The sequence below is a fragment of the Pezoporus wallicus genome, unplaced genomic scaffold, assembly GCF_028554395.1.
Source record: "Pezoporus wallicus isolate ANWC-B61680 ecotype Strahan unplaced genomic scaffold, APGP_CSIRO_Pwel_v1 contig_11133, whole genome shotgun sequence".
Taxonomy (NCBI): domain Eukaryota; kingdom Metazoa; phylum Chordata; class Aves; order Psittaciformes; family Psittacidae; genus Pezoporus; species Pezoporus wallicus.
Window position 1 is genome coordinate 258,238 of NW_026636583.1, and position 20,387 is coordinate 278,624.

At 54.4% G+C, this 20,387-nt stretch overlaps 1 protein-coding gene across 1 annotated transcript in view; it reads left to right on the top strand.

Moving 5' to 3' along the window:
• Positions 1-19,818, top strand: part of LOC130594740 (fer-1-like protein 4) — a 28,926-nt gene extending 9,108 nt beyond the window's left edge. Inside the window, exons 17-45 of the mRNA XM_057400849.1 lie at positions 525-723; positions 1,426-1,546; positions 2,420-2,520; positions 2,785-2,872; positions 3,921-4,037; positions 4,866-5,018; positions 5,253-5,436; positions 5,956-6,080; positions 6,463-6,597; positions 7,210-7,383; positions 7,580-7,696; positions 7,865-8,026; positions 8,338-8,497; positions 9,503-9,591; positions 9,943-10,074; positions 10,377-10,425; positions 10,942-11,048; positions 11,210-11,341; positions 12,011-12,121; positions 12,521-12,648; positions 13,114-13,284; positions 13,597-13,751; positions 14,408-14,586; positions 15,886-15,971; positions 16,815-16,913; positions 17,130-17,371; positions 18,038-18,318; positions 18,940-19,040; positions 19,493-19,818. Of these exons, the coding sequence (XP_057256832.1) occupies positions 525-723; positions 1,426-1,546; positions 2,420-2,520; positions 2,785-2,872; positions 3,921-4,037; positions 4,866-5,018; positions 5,253-5,436; positions 5,956-6,080; positions 6,463-6,597; positions 7,210-7,383; positions 7,580-7,696; positions 7,865-8,026; positions 8,338-8,497; positions 9,503-9,591; positions 9,943-10,074; positions 10,377-10,425; positions 10,942-11,048; positions 11,210-11,341; positions 12,011-12,121; positions 12,521-12,648; positions 13,114-13,284; positions 13,597-13,751; positions 14,408-14,586; positions 15,886-15,971; positions 16,815-16,913; positions 17,130-17,371; positions 18,038-18,318; positions 18,940-19,040; positions 19,493-19,673 (4,079 nt within the window). The 3' untranslated portion in view covers positions 19,674-19,818. The remainder of the gene's footprint in view (positions 1-524; positions 724-1,425; positions 1,547-2,419; positions 2,521-2,784; positions 2,873-3,920; positions 4,038-4,865; positions 5,019-5,252; positions 5,437-5,955; positions 6,081-6,462; positions 6,598-7,209; positions 7,384-7,579; positions 7,697-7,864; positions 8,027-8,337; positions 8,498-9,502; positions 9,592-9,942; positions 10,075-10,376; positions 10,426-10,941; positions 11,049-11,209; positions 11,342-12,010; positions 12,122-12,520; positions 12,649-13,113; positions 13,285-13,596; positions 13,752-14,407; positions 14,587-15,885; positions 15,972-16,814; positions 16,914-17,129; positions 17,372-18,037; positions 18,319-18,939; positions 19,041-19,492) is intronic.
• Positions 19,819-20,387: the final 569 nt, after the last annotated feature.

Below are 20,387 nucleotides of genomic sequence, written 5' to 3' on the forward strand. Positions count from 1 at the left end.
TTTGTATGAGCTGCCTGTGTGGGGAGAAGAGTTGAAGCTCTCCTGGGAAGTGGGGATGAGAAGTAGAAGGGTTTGGGAGCAAGGAAGGGAAGCAGAGGAGGGATAAGCTGGAGTGCTGGGGTTGGCTGTGCAGTGTTGAGGGGCTGTGACAGTGGGTGATGGGGAATCAGTAGCAGGAGAGCAGGTCCAAGCCCTCACCTACTGAGCTGGGTGGGTGGAGATGCTTGATGCTGAGAGGTCTTCCTGGGTGACTGGGGCTGACCCCAGTGTACGGGTGTAGGTGACAGCATCTGGAGGAGCGGGTGGAACTTGAGGGTATGCACAAGAACTCCTTTGGTGTCACCCAGCTCAGACCTCCTGGTTATCCATTGATGCTCTGGTGCTTGGGTGCTGCTGAATTGCTAGTTCCAATAGCAGTGCATGGCCACGTGCTTCTCTTGGCAGGATGATTGCACTCTGGTTTTGTGAGCTAGGAAACTTGTTTAATGGTGATCCCACTTACCTGTTCAATGCCTGACTTCAAGGGAACTATGGCAAAGCTGAAGAGGTTGAGATCAAAGCACGGAGAAAAGTGGAAAAGGGAGAAGGGAAAGAAGAAAAGCAGCCTTTGCTGGACTCTGGTTCAGAGGGTGAGCTGGATGTTGAAGTCCTGGCCCCAGCTTCAGCAGCACTGAACAAGTCAATGACAAAGAGCCAGAGACCAGAGCCCATGGAGTACGAAAGGTGAGCCTTTGTCCTCCTTTCCCACCTTCCCTGGTCCTGCCTCACCTTCCCAGGCTGGTTATTGCAGACATTGAGAGGTCTGCTCAGCAATCCCAGTGCTGTGCAGTCTTTTTCCTCTTTGCAAACCCTCAGCTTGCCATTGCCCATTATCCCTGCAGGCCTTTTGGTGTCTGCTTGATGTGTGCAGGTGTCCAGGGGGAACTGTGACCCATCAGTATCGGCAGCCCCTTTTCTGGTTAACAGGCAGCATCTTAAGGGCTTGCTTCCAGTGAGGAGGAAGGAGAGGAGTGCTCTGGCACATGCTGTCCTATGCTGGGCAGGCAAGACCCATACACAAACTCTTCTGATGACATGCTTGCTCTGGGAATGCTGCCTGGTTTGTCCCCCAGGCCTGGCAATGCCTTGGTGTTTGCATTGTGAGCCCCGTGCCTGCTGCTGCTCGGTGCCATAGCAGCAGGAAGGCCCTGCAGCATCCCCTGCACCCATCAGCTTCATTCCACCGGGCACACGCTGCTCCCTGCTAGCAACCCCGTGCGCTAGTTTGGGATGACAAAGGGCAGATCCAGGAGCTTGCAGCCATGTCTGTGGTGCAGGGCCCAGAAAAGCCGGTTCTCTATGGGGAAGACGGAGCGCAGACCCTGCTCCCTCTGCTGTGACACGGTGTGTGACAGCAGCATAACCCCCTGTGCCTGCTGCCCTCAGGTCATACAGCTGCCTGCCCATGACGCACGAGAAACCCTGCGTGTACGTGTGGAGCTGCTGGGAGGATCACACTTGGAGACTCTGCGTGTCCAACTGGATTGTCAAGCTGGCAGAGCGCCTGGTAGCGTGTGCACGGTGTCTGTGGCACCTGGTCCGCTTTCCATGGAGCTGGGGGTGCTGGGGAGGGACTCTTCATTAGGGACTGGAGTGACAGGACAAGGGGTAACGGGTTAAAACTTAAACAGGGGAAGTTTAGATTGGATCTAAGGAGGAAATTCTTTCCTGTTAGGGTGGTGAGGCACTGGAATGGGTTGCCCAGGGGGGTTGTGAATGCTCCATCCCTGGCAGTGTTCAAAACCAGGCTGGACAAGACCTTGGGTGATATAGTTTAGTGTGAGGTGTCCCTGCCCATGGCAGGGGGGTTGGAACTGGATGATCTTAAGGTCCTTTCCAACCCAAGCTATTCCATGATTCTATGTTTGCCAACAGCATCCTCACTCCCGGTTCCATGCGAGTCTGTGTCTCTCGCAGGGCTCAGTCGCACCTTCCCCTTAGAGGTGTGTGCAGAGCCTCTGCCCGTGCTGCCCTATGGTGGCTCCCGGAGGTGTGAAGGACACAATGCCTGTGACAAAAAGCTCTTCTGATGCCAGTGCTGAGCTGCATGCGCAGGGGAGATGCTGCTGCAAGCAGACTCAGCCTTGCGCTGTCATCAGCGGGTGCACTCTCTCTTCCCAGGGCTTCATCTTTCCCTTTTGGGCTTAGGCATCTTCCCCTGTGCTTCAGTGGCTGCTCAGGGCCTGAGACACGAGGTTCTTTAACAGCCAGCGTTAAGGTTATCCCCAGGCTTCAAGGAGAAGTGATGACCTGCAGCACTCTCACAATCCCCAGCCCCGCAGAAGGGCACAAGACATTTATGCCAAGTGCCTCCTTGCAGTGTCTCGCTCTGAGCCCGCAGCAGGGCTCAGGGTCCCTCAGCGTTGTGCTTTCCCCACAGGAGCAGGGGCTGGAAGATGCGGAGAAGCTCCTGAGAAGGCCAAAGACGAAAGCAGAAGAGCGGCTCCGAGAGGCACTGGAGGAGTTTGTAGCAGGATGCAGGTTAGAATGTCCTTGATTCCCTATGGTTTCTTGGTTTAGGTTAGGAGCTCAAATCCCATTCTAGCTGGGCAGAGGGAGCCTCAGGTCCTGGGCAGTCCCTTTTCTGACTAGAAAGCTTGCAGAAGTGAGTGCATTGCAGAGGGGGTGGCTTCTGGTGTGTTTAGAGCAGTACCAGGGATTTGGAGCTTGTGGCCCTGCTGTGTGAGCTGTGCTCTGCTCCTGGGTGCAGGGCATGCAGAGCCTGCGCTGCTGTTCTCGTTGCAGGCAGTATTCCATCAGTGCAGAGAGAAAAACAATGGCACATCCAAACAACCTGGACAGATGTCGGATGAAGTACCTGATGCGCAGCATCGTAAGTGGTAGGACTTGGGTGGTGGGAACCTGTGATCCCTGCTCTTGGGGATGCTTCTGAAGGACTGGCAAAACTCAAGGCTAAGAAGGAAACTTAGGGCTAAGATTTATGATGTCAGTCATAGGCATCTCCCACTTCTGCTCAGAGCAATGCAGCTTCCAGCACGGGGAGCAGAGGCAGAGACTGGTCATGGCTGCCTCCAGTTTTATATAGATGCTGTGCCTTGATGCCATCCTTCCTGCCCTGTGGGACACGTGTGGCTGAGCACATGCATGATGCTGCCCAGTAAGTTGATGGAGGTCCTTTGCTGCAGGCTATTCCTGCAGGCACTTTAGGGGGAGCTCACTGAGACCCACTGCCCCTGGAAACTGAGCCCGTATAGGCTGGGTACCCATCCAGGCAACCTACAACAGCCATCCATCTGCCTGTCCCCAGAGAAGGCATCACCTAGGGGCTCATAATCCTGCAGACAAGGCCAACTATCTGAATGGGAGCACAGTTACGTATCCTCCATGACAGCACAGCTGTAGTCATAGTCCCCATCAGGCTTTGAAAGGCTGACCAAAATGCATTGACAGCAGCAGAAAACAAAACGTAGGCAAGTCTGGGTCCCAACTCCTTTCTCTCTGTCTCCCCACACATCATCAGCTGAGGTATGGTGAAGGTACTCTGCTAAGACTCTGAAAGGAAGAACCAGCCCAAGAGATGAGTTTTTCTGGCCTTGTCGGTCCATACAGAATTCCTTCTGGATTTCACTATTGGCTTTGGTTCATCACAGAGCCTTTTCTCAGATGTGTACACTATCAACTAATGGGCATGAAAGCCCAGGCCCATCTTCCAGTTCTGTGCATCCCATATCTCTGTGGCCCCAAATTGCTTCTTGTGCAAAGCTTCCCCCAGGTACCCTCTGGAACTTTAAAACCACCAGTTTCTGAAATGTTTATTCCTTACACATCTGAGCCACGGTAGAGGTCAGGGTGTGATGGAGCGGGATGGATGCGATCAGCACGCCCGGCTCATGGCATCCGGTGCTGTGCCCTCTGTGCAGATCCTGTATGCGAAGCAGGGGCTCCGGGTGAAGCGGCGGCTGACTCGAGCCAACGTTAAGGAGAAGGTGAAGGAGACAAGGAGGATCCTGGCAAAGCTGCGCTTCGTGGCTAAAGAGGTACAGCTGCCCCAGGGGCACCCCGTGTCCGAGCAGCAGAGGGAGCAGGCAAGGAGGAGGCGCTTCCTGCCATCCACTGGGAACGCTGCTGGCTCTGCAGAGCCAGCCCTGCACATACACTGCACACTTTTGGCCCCTGCCTGGAGGCTGGCGGTCTTGGTTTGGGTCGGTTATGGGTACAGGTGAAAGCGAGATGGGGAAGAGAACACGGGTTAGAGTTTAAAAGAAGTCGTTGCTTCCATCGGTGTTTGCTTCAGTCCTGCTCTCAGCCTGAACTGCAGCTTTATGCTGGGCGCTCATTGCTGGATGCCAGCTAATGAGGTTTCTTCCCATGGATCAGCACTTGGGCGTCTGTCGAGGTGTGGGGTAGGATGCCACTTGTCCAGCCTCATGAGGGGTCCTTCTGCCCAGCATGGCATGGGGTTGAGTGGATCACGGGTTGCTCCAAGAAACCGGCTGGGCTGGTTTTGGCTGGGATGGAGTTCGTTTCCTTCACAGTGGCTGGTATGGGGGTGACGCTTCTGGATTTGTGCTGGAAGCAGTGTTGATAACACAGGAATGTTTTCCTTATTGCTGTGCAGTGCTTGCACAGATCAAGGCCTTTTCTGCTTTTACCCCACCTGCAAGTGGGCTCGGGGTGCACAAGAGACTGGGAGGGGACACAGCCAGGACAGTGACCCCAACTGATCCAAGGGATATCCTAGACCACATAGCATCGTGCTCAACATATAAAGCTGGGGAGGAAGAAAGAAATGGGGGAGACATTCGCTTTCACTGTATCAGTGGAGGGAGGACAAGGTATGTGACATTCCTCTTTCCTCCCTCCAGCCCCAATGCACCCTTCCCGATGTACTCATCTGGATGCTCAGCAACGGCAAACGTGTGGCGTACGCAAGAATTCCTGCACAGAACATCCTGTACTCCGTAGTCGAAGAGGAGAAAGGCAAGGACTGTGCAAAGATCCAGACTGTCTTTATGAAGGTAGGGCTTGTAAACCAAAACAGCATGCTCTCGCTTGCTTTGTGCTGCTTCTCCATCGTTGCTTCCAGCCCTCCTTTGTGGAATCCTGGCATTCACAAGGAAGCACAGCTCTTGCTCCATGACTGCCTTTTGCCTCTGTCCATGTGGTGCTGTGTCTGCTGGCTGATGTGGTCATCTTGGTCTGAAGGGGGTATGGCTGAGGTGGGGATGCTGCTAAACCTCCTGTGCTTCCAGGTCCCCGGCTTACACACTGGTGGGATCTTTGCCAAGCTGGAAATCTACATGTGGCTTGGGGTAACCAAATATGCGAAGAACTGTTTGTTGGAGCTGCCTGAGGAGTTCAAGCCCCTCTCTGAGAGCGGACAGGAGATTGCCCAGCTCTCGGCATGCAGCCCTCCCAGCCGGCTCAGCAGGGATGGTGAGTGCAGGTGCCCCTTTCCCATGGTTTAACCATGAGCAGGTAGGTGAGAGATCCTGCCTCCGGCTCCGTGTCTGAGGAGCAGGACCTCATCTGTTATTTCCACATCATCCCCAAGCCATGACTGGGACAGGCAGGTCCAGTTTGCTCTCGTGAGGACACATTCACCCAGCAGGCAGGATGGGTGTTTCATAGGCACTGATTATGCTTCCAAAGCAGTAACGGGTACAGGGTCTACCCCTTTTTCTGAGGCCTGGTGGTGTCCCCGTCCCCAGAAGATGCCCACAGAAAATCACTGCACATTTCATGTCATGTGCTTCCCAGAGGAGCCTGGGGAGCCTCCTGAGCTTGTCTCGCTTGGCCAAACCTTTTGAGATGTGTTGGCCTTCCGAGAGCCACCGTGGGTGCCCCTAGAAGGGGAACCCGTTCCTTGCAGGATGTGCCCACTCCTACCCGGCTGGCCCTCTCCTTCACACAGGAAGGGACTGGGGCACAGGGACCTTCTCTTTTTCTCACCAGATTTCAGCTATTTCCAGCTGCGAGCACATCTGTACCAGGCTCGAGGGATCCTCCCTGCAGATGACAACGGCCTTTCAGATCCATTTGCAAGAGTGGTGTTTTCAACTTATTGCCAGACCACCAGGGTGAGAGCACTGAACCCTTGCTTCTGCCTTCCTGGGGGACTTGGGGACAGAGGAATCCCCATGTCCTCACTAACATGCTGAAGGCCAGTGCCATGGCAGTGATCCTGGAAATCCCATAACGCCAGGCATGAGACGTGCTCTGGTTGGTGTGATTCTGTCCAGGGAGCACTGACAAAGTGTGTGTTGTGGTCACAAAGGCTCATTGGCATGTGCTAGTTGTCCCAAGGTGCTGATCACGCTTTTACCATCAATGTCCCCTCCTGCAAGGCACCATCTGTGTGTGGCTGTGTGATGGAGGGGCTCAGTCCACTCTCTTTAGGAAGTGTATGTAGTTTGTTTCCACTGGCTGTGGTACATTCAGCCTTCCTGCCTCTGTCTGCAGATGCTGGAGGAGACACTGAGCCCCATGTGGAACGAGCTCCTTCTGTTTGACCAGCTCATTATAGATGGGAAAAAGGAAGAGTTGAAAACAGAGACCCCCATTGTTATCGTCAACCTTTTCAGCCACAATAACTTTGTGAGTACGGCCACGCTGCCCTCGTGCTGTACTTTGCAGGCCAGGGAAGGCAGATTGGGGTTGGAGCACAGGGCAGGCTGAGAAGTGGAGACCTGGGTACATTCAGACTGGGGAAGATGAAGCAAAAGCAGTGCCCTACTGCTGCCTACAGCTGCCTGATGGGAGAGGGCACAAAGGTGGAGACCCTTTTAGAGGTACCCAGGGACAGGATGACGGGCAAGGAGCACCAGTTGGAACCAGAGAAAAACGATGTAAGGAAGCAACCTTCACCCAGAGGGAGTTGAAACTCTGGGTTTGGAGCTCAGAGGGGTTGTGGGATCCTTGGAGACATTAACACTCTGATTGGAGGACACTGAACAACCTGATGTCCTCTGGTGCATGGCAAAGCCTTTTGGGCAGTCCTGCATGGAGATGGACTGGGAGTTGAGAGGACCTGCTGCAGGCATGTCTGGTCTGCTCCTAGCTCTGGATGGAGCAGAGGAAATCAAAGCAGAGGATGGCAAGGGTGGAAGAGTGGTCTTGTGCTGTCCCAGACTGGCTGGAATCAGGGGTGCTCTTTGAGGAGGTGAGACGATGCAGGGATGCTTTGACCCATTCCCCCTTCTCCTGCAGGGGTCTCCTGAGTTCCTCGGCCAGGCCTTTGCGGTCCCGCAGGTGAAGCTGGTGGATGAGCCCTACACCAAACCTACCCTGCAGTTCTTCGACTTCTACAAGGGCACCAAAGCAGCGGGGGAGCTAATCGCCACCTTTGAGCTCATTGAGCTGGATTACAGTGGCTATTTGGAGGTAACAGGCTTGTAGGAAGCTGCTCTCTGGTTGTGGGACCCACCAGAGGATCCCTTGTTGAAAGCTACATCTGGACTTTGCAGGGTCAGAGCCTGTGAACACAGACCAAGAGGGGAGGGAGAAGGGGCACGGCATGGAGTAGGGATGGCTTTCATTACTTGAAAGTAATGGGAATCCTCTGTATCCATCTGTTTAGCCATCGGTGCCCGAGGACGTGGAGCCCAAGGAGCCCGACTACCTGGGAGACCCCCACGATGGCCGGTTCATCATCCCTGAGGGCATCCGCCCGGTGCTGAAGGAGTTCCGCATAGAGGTGTGCCACCTTCCAGCGGGCTGGAATCCCGCTTGGAGCTCAGATGTGCCTGTGAGGCCTGAGCAGAGGAGAAACGGAGGTGTTCGACGTGAGGAAGAAACAGTCCCGGGGTCACCGTGTGGTTGGGTTGGAGGGTGGCCTCATGCCCCTCTTTGTGTTGTGCTTCAGATCCTCTTCTGGGGCCTGCGGGACCTGAAGCGGGTGAACTTGTTCGAGGTGGATCAGCCCCAGGTGATCATTGAATGTGCTGGCAAGAAGGTGGAGTCAGAGGTGATCATAGCCTACAAAGAGAACCCCAACTTCACCGAGCTGGTCAAGTACATGGACGTGGTGAGTAGCAGGGCACGCCGCGGCTGCTTTGCACCCATGCGCTGCCTGTCTGCATGGGGCAAGGTCACAGCAGGGGAGCTGCCCCTGAGGGCTTTGCTCTCCTGTGGCCACACGGTTCAGCTGCAGATAAAACCTTTATGAAACTGCCCACCAAAAGCAGTCTGAGCATCACTTGTCACTGCAAGGCTTTGATGCTGGGGCAGAGCTGCGAGGCACCATCAGACCGTCTCATGTGTGGCAGGGCTGCCATGGGTACTGCCCTTGCTCCTTCAAACCCTAGTCTGCAGGTTCGTTTTGGGGTTCTTCTGCAGGAGCTCCCAGAGCAGGTCTACCTGCACCCTCCCCTCAGCATCTTTGTGGTGGAAAAGCGGGCGTTTGGGCGCACGGTGATGGTGGGTACCCACGTTGTGTCCGACGTGATGAAATTCTCTCCCAGAGAGCTGGAGGAGGAACCAGAAGATGTGCCCAAAGGTGAGCTGCTCGGTGAGGCTTCCACTGAGGGAGCTTCCATTCCTTTCTAGCCAGGCAGCAAAGCCCTCTCTGAGAGCCATAGGATGCTTAGCAAACACACAGCATGGGACAGGTTGGGGTTGGAGACAGGTTATGGTCCTGGTCTGTAGTGCTTGGCTCCAGACTGGTGCTTGGCAAACGGCAGCAGCCAAGTGATGGAGTGCTGTGTAAGGGCTGGCATCCCAGTCTGGGGATGACAAAGGGCAGCTTGCAGACTGTTTCCTCCAAGGTTAGCTTAGCGCTTCCCTCCCCATCACACCAGCAGGGCTTCACCTGTGGATGTGGCATCTTCTCAGGGTCTCTTTCCCAGGCACTGTTTGCATTACATTTGTAGCCAGTAGGAGAGGGTGAATGGTTCATAAAGATGTCTTAGTCCCGCAGGACATTCAGATGGGGTAGGTAGCAGGCAGTGACTTATTCCTGTGGAAAGTTTGTGTCTAGAATCAGAGATGTTTGGCCTGAGAAGGGTTATTGCATTGACCTGTTCCAACCTTCTGTAGCCAGGCTGCAGAGCTGTCTTCAGTGATGCCTCCATCAGGCTTTAGGGAGCTGGTCCATTAGGACCATGGATTGAAAGCTTTATGCTTCTCTCACATCATTGGGTCGAGGTCTGTTCATTGGGGCAATGGATTCACTAAATAGCTCAGTGATAACAGCAGCCAGAGCTCCTGATCTGGAAGTGTGTAAATAAATACAGCACAAAGGGGAAGAGGCAAAGGGCTGAGTGGTTATTTCTGAGCGGGGAAGGTGTATCTCATGTCTGTGGGAGTCGGCAACAAGTGTGGAGATGATGGTGGCAGCTCTCAGCACTGCACTTGGGTTTCCTGCAGGGTCTGCTATCAAAAGCTTTAAAAGCAATCCCACAACAGGGAGGGATTCCCTGTGGAATAACACCTGACCAGAGGGGAGGGAGCAGGGGGCAGAAATAAACCCATGGAAACGTGAAATTCTCTCCCTTCATCTCAGCTCGGAAAGTCTCATCCCAGCGTCTTCTCTCTCAGACTGTGGTGAATATCGACCCAGGTCCCAGCACTCACCCCCTCAGCCTTATGAAGGTGAGTGATGTGCTGGGCCCAGCAAAGTCTGGAAACAAAGCAGTTTGGAAAGCCAGACCGAAGGCTACACCCAAGGAAAGCTCAGAGCTGGGTTTCAAGCACTGTGTTTTGCTCTGCTCCCAAACACTCTTGTTCATCAGCACTGCTGCATGGCTGGAGTCGGGCACCGGGAGCAGAGATGTGGTTCCTTGTGCCTTTGTTTCTATAGCAAAGCACAGACCTGGAGCTGCAGGTAGCTTTGCATCTCATGTGTTCTGCCTGAAAGCTGAGGCAGAGGCTCCCAGGGCACATGGGTGAATGGGTGTCCTGGGTTGCTTCCTCCCTCTGAACCCTTTTCTCTGTTCTTTTAAGGCTCCTTTGAAGAAAATTCCTATCAATAAGCTTGTAAAGAAGGAGGAAGAATACGAAGAGGAGAAACCAGAGCTGGAAGAGCTGGATTGGTGGTCCAAGTACTACGAGTCCCTGAAGGAGCTGTACAACCAGGTAGTGTTTCATGAGAGCTGTCTTGCCGAGGATGTGCTATGGGTCTGCCCAGTTTTCCTTCCTTGCCCTGTGTCCCTTAAATAGCAAACAGAAAAGCCAGCGGGAGGATCTGGGGGGGAAGAAAATGTCCTTAAGGCACTCCCTGGATACCCTGCCGCAGTGATGGTGATGTTAAATGACCTCAGGTTAGGTGTTACTGACCCCGCTGGCAGGAAAGCATTGACAGTGTCCTGTGCTTGGGTGGGGAAGCCTTTGCTGGCAGGGATGTGGGGTGACTCTGTGTGTGTATATGTGCGTTTCAGACACGCAGTGATGAGGAAGATGCTGACAATGATGACCTCAATGATGCAGGTGGGTTCTCTGGCAATACCCAGTGCTCCTGTGGGGAGTGACAGGGCTGAAACCGCCCCAGAGGGTGCTGGCCTTGTGGGAATGGGGTCTGAGCAGGCAACAGCTTTGCAACATTCAGCAGAAGCAGCGCAAAAGGCAGCACAGAGACTGGCATCATCGGCAGGGGTTGGCAAATGCTGTTTCAAGCCAAAAACACCAAATCTTCCTCAGAAAATGATGGAAAATGGCATTGAAGCAGCAGCCTTCAGAGTGAGCAAACACCTGCAGCAAAGCCAGCTGCAAGAGCATGGGATTGTGAGGGTAGAGCAGAATGTGTGCCACCCATCCAGCCATGCCTTGTGGGAATCGGAGATGCCATAAGGATGCTTGTTACACACAGCAATAGCTCCAGTTACCCTGACACAGGCCAAAGCCTTGGGTGAAAGCAAAAGCTGTTGCTGGGATGATTTCTTGGATGGATACTTGAGATGATGGGAAAGATCAGAGCATTTCCTACTCTTTTATTGCCATTTCTAGATGGAGGAAATCTAAATGCATCCTCCATTGACATGGAAGCGGAAGACGAGGCAGTGATTGAAGCTGAACCTGCTCGACCCAAGAGGAAGCTCATTGCCACCCTTCAGGTGGTTATTGGGGTGACAGATCCAGCCCTTTGCCTGTGTCCTTGTCACCTCCCTGGTGAGGACCAGGTGAAGTGGTTGAAGCAGGGGAAGGATGGTCTTTCTGACTCCCTCCCCTTGAAGATGGCAGGAAAAGCCCCCGGATTGCTTTCTGCTTGTTTCAGATCTACAGCTCTGAGCTGGAAAATGAGTTTGATCATTTTGAGGACTGGCTGTGTATTTTCCCCCTCCATCGTGGCAAGGCGAATGAGGATGAAGATGGAAACGAGGATGAACACTTTGTAGGGAAGTACAAGGTACTGCGTCATTTGAAAGCCATTTGTGCTGCCTGTGGAAGCAAATCCTCAGGACACCCTGCATTTCAGAGCCTGCCAGCACCAGCAGAGCCTTGTGTGTGCAAGGTGCCATGTGGCCATGGTGTGGCAGGGCCATTTACTGTTGGTGCCTGTGTGCACTGTGGTCCTTTGTTAACTGATAAATGCACCTGATGTAGATGTTTTAGCTCTTGCAAGGAGCATGCACAAAACATAAAGGACTCTTGTGGGGCCTGTGAGCATGTTCAGTGTACGAATAACAACCAGCGAGCTTCCCTGGTTTTAAACACAAAAAACTTGGTTAAAAGAGGCAGCATCCTCGCACCCAGGAGCTCTTGAGTACCGAAATATCAACCGCAGCAGCTGGTTTAAGGTGGTCCTTAGAAAACCTCTGGTGCCCCCTGCCTTGTACAGTCCAAAGTGCCTGGAGACGTTCAGGTCTGGCCCTGGCAGTGCTCTGACAGCCTGCAGCTTAACTTGCAACTGTGCCTTTGGAAAGGGCTGTCCCCACGGGCACTGGGTGTCTGTGGTCTGCATGGGGCAGCGGCTCTGGTTTTGCAGTTGGTGCGTGAAGCTGGTCTTGGTGGCTCCCATCCCATGTGAGATGCTCTCTTTGGTGTCTAGCTGTTACTGACAGCGCCTTTCCTGCAGGGCTCCTTCTGCGTGTACCCCACCGTGGAAGCCGGCACTGAGCCCAAGGTGTCCCAGGGTGTTCCAAGGAACAGACCCATCAAGGTTCTTGTAAGGGTTTACATTGTGAAGGTAAGAACCTGGTGGTGGTGGCAGTGATGCTTGGAGCTCTGTCCCTCCATGGGGACCTCCTGCCCTTCTCTGCTCACTGAATATGAGCAGCAGCACTTGGGACAAGCTTGATGCTGGCTCGAAGGCCAGCGGGAGGCAGCTGCTTCTTGTCCATGGGGAGCCTTCCATGCTTTGTAGCTTCAGTAGGTACTAACATTCCCATGGGCATTTCTTGGCTCCTCTCCTTCACCTCGAGACTATGAGCAAGAAGATGGAGACGTGGGTGGCTTGTTGAGTGGGATTTGTGTTGGAACAAGCGCTGGTTTCACTGCTGGGGGGCCCTGACATTGGGCTTGGGTGGTTCCTTGCGCAGGTTGCTCTCTGCGGTCAGTGCATGGCAGTTCCTCTTGTGTATTCCAGGCTACTAACCTGTCTCCAGCAGACCCCAATGGCAAGGCAGATCCCTATGTGGTGGTGACTGTGGGGAAGGAGCAGAAGGACACAAAGGAGCGATACATCCCAAAGCAGCTCAACCCCGTGTTTGGAGAGTACGCAGGAAGTTTTCCTCCAGCAGGTTTAATGGGAATAGTGCAGATGTGGGGCTCAGGCTGTGCTCCAGCACGTGCCACTTCTCCTTTCTGCTGGGAATCACCTAACACAAAGGTGCCAGGCATGTCCTGGCTAACGCAGGAGCCATCAGTGTGCTGGGTTAAGATGGGAGCATTCCTAGGGGCTTGATTTAACAGACAGAGCAGCAAGCAAAGGAGCAGCAGAGCACTGGAGAGCTTTTCCCAAGCTCTATCCAAGGGCATTCTGGAAAAGCAACTCCTTTGTTTGAGCGTGCACACTGAAAACTGCTGCACTGTGAAGTTCACACACTGAATTAGGGAGAACTAGGCTCTGTCAGAGGGCTTGGAGTTGTCAAATACAGTTCTTAGATGAGTAGGGCAATCAAAGCAGAGCGTGGGTTTCATTCCCATCCTCTTTGCTAATTGCACTCTGCTTCTATCCAGAGTGGTGGAGCTGACGGTGTCATTTCCCGTGGAATCGGAGCTCACTGTGGCGATATTCGACCATGATTTGGTTGGATCTGATGATCTGATTGGGGAGACCAAGATCGACCTGGAGAACCGATTCTACAGCAAGCACAGGGCCAACTGCGGAGTGGCTTCCCAGTACGACACGTAAGTACCAGTGCGGCGCACTGGGGCTGTGAGATGTGTTCTTCTCATCGACCATGCAGCAGAACAGCTCCAGTTCTGCAGGACGGAGCTTGCACCCAGTTTCCTTCGAGCCGTGCCCCACAGATTCACTACAAGTTACTTGGGTAACTCCATCTCCTTTAGATCCCTCTCCGCTTCCTGGGATAGCTCTAAACCACTGTGGTTTTCCCAGTGGATCCTGTGCTGTAGGGCAGGCAGGGCGCTCCGCAGCCTGGGAGAAGAACCTGTTGTGTCTGAGCTGAAGATGTTCCCAATGTCCTTCCTTCCACGCAGAGCTGGTTACAACGCCTGGCGCGACGCTTTCAAACCCACCCAGATCTTGGATAGTTTATGCAAGAAGAACTCGCTCCCTGCGGCAGAGTACAGGCGGGAGGAGGTCAAAGTGGACAATAAGATATTCAAGGTCCCTCCAGAGGCTTTTCCTGAAGGTACAGAGGGTTGGGAGGACAAAGGCTGCTCCTTTATACTGCTGCTTGTGCTGGGTGGGGAGAGGTCTGAGAACCCAGCAGCCCCTCTTCCCAGGAAGCATCCTCAGTGCTCAGTGCCCTGCGTTCAGTGGGTGATGGTGCTGCATTGGGGGAAGATCCAGGCTCTTAGGTCCCAAAGCGGATGGAGCAAAGTAAACTCACTTGCATGGCAGTGATATGCACGGGGGGTTGATGGTGTAGCTTATTCTGGTGGTCCCCAAAAGCCCTTTCCCCCCTTTCTCAGGTCAGTGGGTAGTGGGAGGTGCTGTCCTGGTGCTCCTGAGAGCTGGCTCTGGTTCAAACGTGGCTGCAGTCAGTGCCCCATGAACCTCTGCTGTGCTTGGGGCCAGCTTGGGGTGGTTTCAGTCTCAGTCTGGTCTCCAAAGGGCAGAAGCTCTTCATAAACCCAGGGGTGGGTTGGTCAGTTTGTCCTCACAGGGGGGTTCCTGCAGGATTTGGTCTTGAGCTTCACCCTCAGCTCCTGCTTCTCCCCATGTTGTTTTCCTGGGGAGGTGCTGGTTTGCCTGGTCCATTCCCTTGAGCCTGTGACCAATGTCCTGACATGGCTTTTGCTGGCCAGAGCTCTTCATCTCCTACCTGGCTGTGTCCTGCTGCAGAGGCCTCCGTGAGGAGCAAGAGAGGAGCAGCGGAAGAGAACTCCGCCGTGGATGATGAACACAAGGCTCTGTACGTCCTGCAGCACTGGGAAGAGATGCCAGGATACGGATACAAGCTGGTACCCGAGCATGTGGAGATCCGGTCCCTCTACAACCCTGAGAACCCCGGGCTGGTGCAGGTGAGGGGTTTCCTTGCCCAGCATAGACATTGCTCTGGGAAGGCCCTTTGGGGCAGCTGGTTCCCAGCCCAGACCCTGTTTTCCTCCTCACCATGGCATGAATCCCATGCGTTGCCCCTTCCTGGATGGGCAACTGGAGCCGTGTCTGCGGAGGCTCTCCCTGCTATGCAGTGAGCGCTGTTGGCCTTGGGTGTCCTTTGCTCTGACCTCTCATGGTGCTTCTGAACACCCTTTCCTCAAGGGATCTCTGCCCATCAATGCTGTGGTACCAGTGCTGGTGCCCAGAGTCCTTCCTGTCTCCCGATGAGCTGTTGTGTGGGGGTCAAGGGACTGGCTCTGCCTCCCCTCCCGATCCCTGCCGTCATGCACCAGGGTGGGTGCTGGCGTCCTTGCCTGTTCCTGCCTCTTCCTCTGCTTTGTCTCTATCGCTGCTGCTTTGCTTCCCTGTAATTTTTGGCAGTGTGAGGCCGCAGCCCTGTGGAGAAGGATTGGGGGTGTTGGTTGATGAGGAAATGAACATGAGCCAGCTCCAGTGTGCACTTGCAGCCCAGAAAGCAACTGTATCCTGGGCTGCATCAAAAGGAGCGTGACCAGCAGGTCCAAGGAGGTGATCCTGCCCCTCTACTCTGCTCTTGTGAGACCTCACCTGGAGCATTGTGTGCAGTTCTGGTGTCCTCAACATAAAAAGGACATGGAACTGTTGGAACAAGTCCAGAGGAGGCCACGAGGATGCTCAGGGGCTGGAGCACCTCCCGTATGAAGACAGGCTGAGAAAGTTGGGGTTGGAGAAGAGAAGGCTGCGTGGAGACCTCATAGCAGCCTTCCAGTATCTGAAGGGGGGCTCTAGGGCTGCTGGGGAGGGACTCTTCGTTAGGGACTGGAGTGACAGGACAAGGGGTAACGGGTTCAAACTTAAACAGGGGAAGTTTAGATTGGATATAAGGAGGAAATTCTTTCCTGTTAGGGTGGTGAGGCACTGGAATGGGTTGCCCAGGGAAGCTGTGAACGCTCCATCCCTGGCAGTGTTCCAAGGCCAAGTTGGACAGAGCCTTGAGTGACATGGTCTAGTGTGAGGTGTCCCTGCCCATGGCAGGGGGGTTGGAACTGGATGATCTTAAGGTCCTTTCCAACCCGAACCATTCTATGATTTCCCTATCTAAAATCCAGTCACACGTCCCTGAGGCACTGGGGATGGACAGAGCCAAGTGGTGGGGCTGGCCAGAGCTTTCCTTGCAGGACCAAGCCCTTGCTCCTCGAAGGGCTGAGGGTTGAAGTCTCTGTGCTGTGCCCCCTCCCCAGGGCTCCTTGCACATGTGGATTGACATGTTCCCCAACGACGTCCCTGCCCCGCCGCCTGTCAACATCCAGCCACGGCTGCCTGTCAGGTACCGCACATGGGATGGGGCTGGTGGCCTGCGGGAGGGATGTGCCACAGAGCCCTGCGCAGGCTGTGCCAAGCCTGGTGTGCAGCTCCTCTGCTTCAGCTCCGCCATAGGGCGGTCTCTGGGGTGCATCAGCTTGGGACATCAGAGCTTCAGCTCACGAGTGTTTGTGAAGGGCAGAGTTAATCCCCTTAAGGCTGAAAACGAAGGCCCGAGCTCCTCATCTGGCTCTGTTTTGGCTTCAGTTTGGACCAGACGTGCTTTGGGTTGCTGGAGAAGTGAAGCCGAAGGAGGAGATCTGCTGTTTGCAGTGATGTGATGGGGCTGTTGAGACAGAAGGGCGGATTTCTCTCAGGGGTGCACAGGAAAGGATGAGAGATAATGGACACAAATTGCAGCGGGGAACGTTCCAACTGGATAGAGGGAAAACGTTTTCCCAATGAGAGTGAAGCTACCCGAGGATAGGGATGTAGTGACGCAGGGAGGTGCTGGGATATCCATATCCATCCTTGCAGGTATTCAGAGCTCATGCAGGCACAGCCCTGAGCAATCTGATTCACCATGAAATTAGAGCAGAGCCTGCAGCCGTCCCTTCCTGCCTAAGCCTTTCTGCGCTCCTGTGGCCCAGTGGGGCTGGTTGGGCTTCCCTAGGGATTTGCTTTGCAAGGGGTGCCTGTTGTGACTGTGGGTGTCTGTACTGTGGGTTGTAGCCCTTAGGAAGGGGCTTGTGCCTGGCAGCAGCCTGCTGGGCTGTGCTTGGCCGGAGAAGCCCTGGCAGGGACCACCACAAGTGGGCTTGCCCTGCCCTCCCAGCACGTCTCACTCTCCCCTGTGTCCTCCCCACAGCTACGAGCTGCGTGTGATCATCTGGAACACAGACGACGTGATCCTGGACGATGTCAACCCCATAACGGGAGAGCCCTCCAGTGACATCTACGTGAAGAGGTCCGATGGGAGACAAGGGGGGAGGCCAGACCCCAGCTCCTGCCCTGCACCCTCGCTGCTTCCTCTGATCCTCACCATGCGGTGCCCTATTCCATCCCCCTGCTGTACCCCCAGAAGTGTTGGTCTGGTTTGGCTCTTTCCTGCAGCCCCTCCATCCTCTGCTCAACCCTTGGGTCTGGCTGACAGGGGTAAGAGATAACCGAGTTCCTCTTGCAGCTGGATAAAGGGCCTCGACCACGACAAGCAGGAGACGGATGTTCACTTCAACTCCTTGACTGGGGAGGGCAATTTCAACTGGAGGTTCATCTTCCGCTTTAACTACCTCCCGACCGAGAAGGAGATCACCTACAAGAAGAAGGATTCTGTCTTCTCGCTGGAGGAATCGGAGTTTCGGGAACCGGCTGTTCTGGTCCTCCAGGTCTGGGATTATGACAGGATTTCAGCCAATGACTTTTTAGGTATGGTGTGACCTGGCCCTCGCCTTGCTGGGCTAGTACAGTGCTGCCCTGGGGCTCAGCTCTCCGGGACAGGGACACCAGGAGCATCAGATCAAGCTCAGCAGCCACCTGGAGTGGTTTTTCACATGTGAGATGCAGGCAGAGCCTGGAGATGCCCCCTGAGCTTGCATGCTTGTCCCGGGGCCTTGGTGCCCCTTGTCAGGGCTGTGGGAGCTCCTTCCAAGGAGGATAGGGATGCAAGGGAATGCGCCAGGCAGGGAAATGAACCGGGGCTGCTTCGGATGTGAGACAGACTTGAAACCTTGAAGAGGTTTCCCAGATTTAAAGTTTTGATTGACCTTTGCAAGAGCAGGCGGGGAAAAGGAGCTTGGACACGCGAGGGAAGCAGGGTAGATGCGGGTAAAGGAGGCAAATTAACCCATTGGAACCTGTGCAAGCCAAACTGGCCAGAGATGAGACGAGACCCGTGGCTTCTTCTGCTTCTTAGTCTCTAACTTTTGGGCTGGTCCTTTCTTATGCTGAGCTTCAGGTTCTCCACCTGTAGATGTGCAGGGTGCTGCCAGATCAGCCAGGACCTACTCCTGGTGGTAGGAGCATGGCTGGGACAGAAAGCCACATCATGGGTGGGGGTTTCACCATGAGCTCTCCTCTTCACTGTGCCTGCAGGGGCCATCGAGCTGAAGCTGCATGACATGGTGCGGGCAGCCAAGAGCTCGGAGCATTGCACCATCAAGATGGCCAAGGAGAACGCAACCCCGCGCTTCTCCATCTTCCGGAACAAGCGCATGAGGGGCTGGTGGCCCTTCATCAAGCTCAAAGATCAAGAGGACGAGGAGAGGGAGGAGAGGGAGAAGCAGAAGAAGAAGAAGAAAAAGAAGCGGAGCAGCTCAGTCAAACCAGAGGACTTGGAGTTCACAGACCCCAGCGGGAACAAGTACCTCCTGACGGTAAGGTGGGATGTTGGCACGGGTGAGTAGAGAGGTGGTCTTGACATGGCAACCTTGGTCCTGCAACCTCCATTGCATGCACAGCACCGACAGAGTAAGGTACCGAGCAGGACTTTGTGCAGCAGTGGAGACTTGTCCCTTCTGCTGCGAATCCAGCCCTTCACCTGCCCACAAGTGCATGCAGCAGCACGCAGGGATTATCTGTGTCTTACTCTGAGCTTCCCACACACCAGTGCTCAGTGCAGGGAGCAAAGCAAGAGCACGTGGCTCCACATCCACCACGCAGGACAGCAGCAAAAGCTTGTCCCAGGTACCAGCTGTCCCAGGACAGCCTCACTGGTGATGGCCCTGCTCGTGGACCACTGTTTGTCCCCAGGGGTGAATTCTGCTCAGTGCTGGTGGGGGAGGCTGCAGAAAACCCAGGTGTCAGGCAGTGCGTTACAGTGCAGTGCCTTGGCTGCAAACCAGGTCCTTTCTGGCCAGGCCACAGTTTCTGCTGGCTGTGAAGTCAGAGGCACTGTAGCTGCTGCCTGGAGAAAATGGTAATGGAACCGAGAGGAAACAAACTCAGTCCTGGCAGGGATCCGCACCATCTGTGGCTCAGATTTGCTCTCCCTGCAGGGTAAGGTGGAAGCAGAGTTCCAGCTGCTGACTCTGGAGGAGGCTGAGAAGAATCCCGTTGGTTTGGGCCGAAAAGAGCCTGAACCCCTGGAAAAGCCCAAGTGAGTGCCTCCGTTACCCCCATTAACAGGGAGGGACAGTGCTGCGTTTTCAGCAGCTGGTTGCATGGGGACAGGGAGCAGCTGCTTGTCAGGAAGCTGAGGGCAACCAGCGGGGACCGGGACAAGGGAGGCTGCAGAACTGGGACCGCAGCATCTGGGGCAGGGCTAAGCTCAGCGAGGCTCTCAAGGCAGAGATGCCATAATGCTGCTTATACAGAAAAGGCAGCTCTGGTTTAGCCATGTGAGCATCCCCATTGGCCACTGGGATGCAGAACAGGGCTTGCCTGAGCCCGGTATCCTGTTGTATCCCGCACTTTCACAGGCACTGTAGTTAATGCAGCCCTTAGGGAGATCCTGCCTGGAAGCAGCAGGAAGAGCTGGTGACCCATGAGGGCAATGTACTGCCTCGGGGGTTGAGCTTGTGCTTATCTATTCTTCCTGTTCCATTCCAGCCGACCAAAAACCTCTTTCAACTGGTTTGTGAATCCTATGAAGACCTTTGTGTTCTTCATCTGGAAGCGGTACAAGAAGTACATCATTGTGCTGCTCATTGTTGCTCTTCTGACCATCTTCCTGGTTCTTTTGATCTACACCATGCCTGGATACATTAGCGAGAAGATCATCAGTGGATAGATGCTCTTCAGCCCAGGACTACTCAAACACAAGGGTGATTATTGCAGGAATTGAGACTGGACCAGCAAGTTTAAGGAATCCTGCAGGTGCAGAGGCAACCTTCAGAGTGACAGACCTGCAGAAGTGGCCTCTCTTTGAGGAGCACTGCTCTGTGATAAGTACCAGTGAGATGCTGCAGGCACTCCTCGCTGATCCCCCTTCACCTTTCCTACCAGACAGCACAGCACTGGGACATTGGCATGGGGTCATTTGCATGAATCCAGATTGTGGGGTTGGGCTGATGCAAATTAAATGAGATTTATTTCCAGCATGGTCTCTGGTGCCCCCCTGTTGCTGTCTTCCACACAGACAAGCCCTGATGTGATCCGATCGCAAGAGGAGGTAGGTGCTTCACCCTGAGCTTTGGCAGGACAGGGATGATGCTCAGAGGGACTGTGGCATTTCCAGTTAGATTAACTGACAAAGGGGTTTTAGGTGAAGGTGGCTGCATGAGTGGATGGTGAATAGGGCAGGAACAGGGTATGCTTTGGGGAGAAAACGAGCTTGGCCTTTTCCTCATCTCCCTTTATACCACACTTTAATACATCCAGGCAACCTGTGCTTGCCCAAAGCCCTGATGTGTAAAATCCCCTGCACAAGCACTGGAAGTGTTTAAAGAAGGGATCCCTCCCCGCTTGAACACGCACTGTAAGGGGTTGTAGCTCACCTGGACAC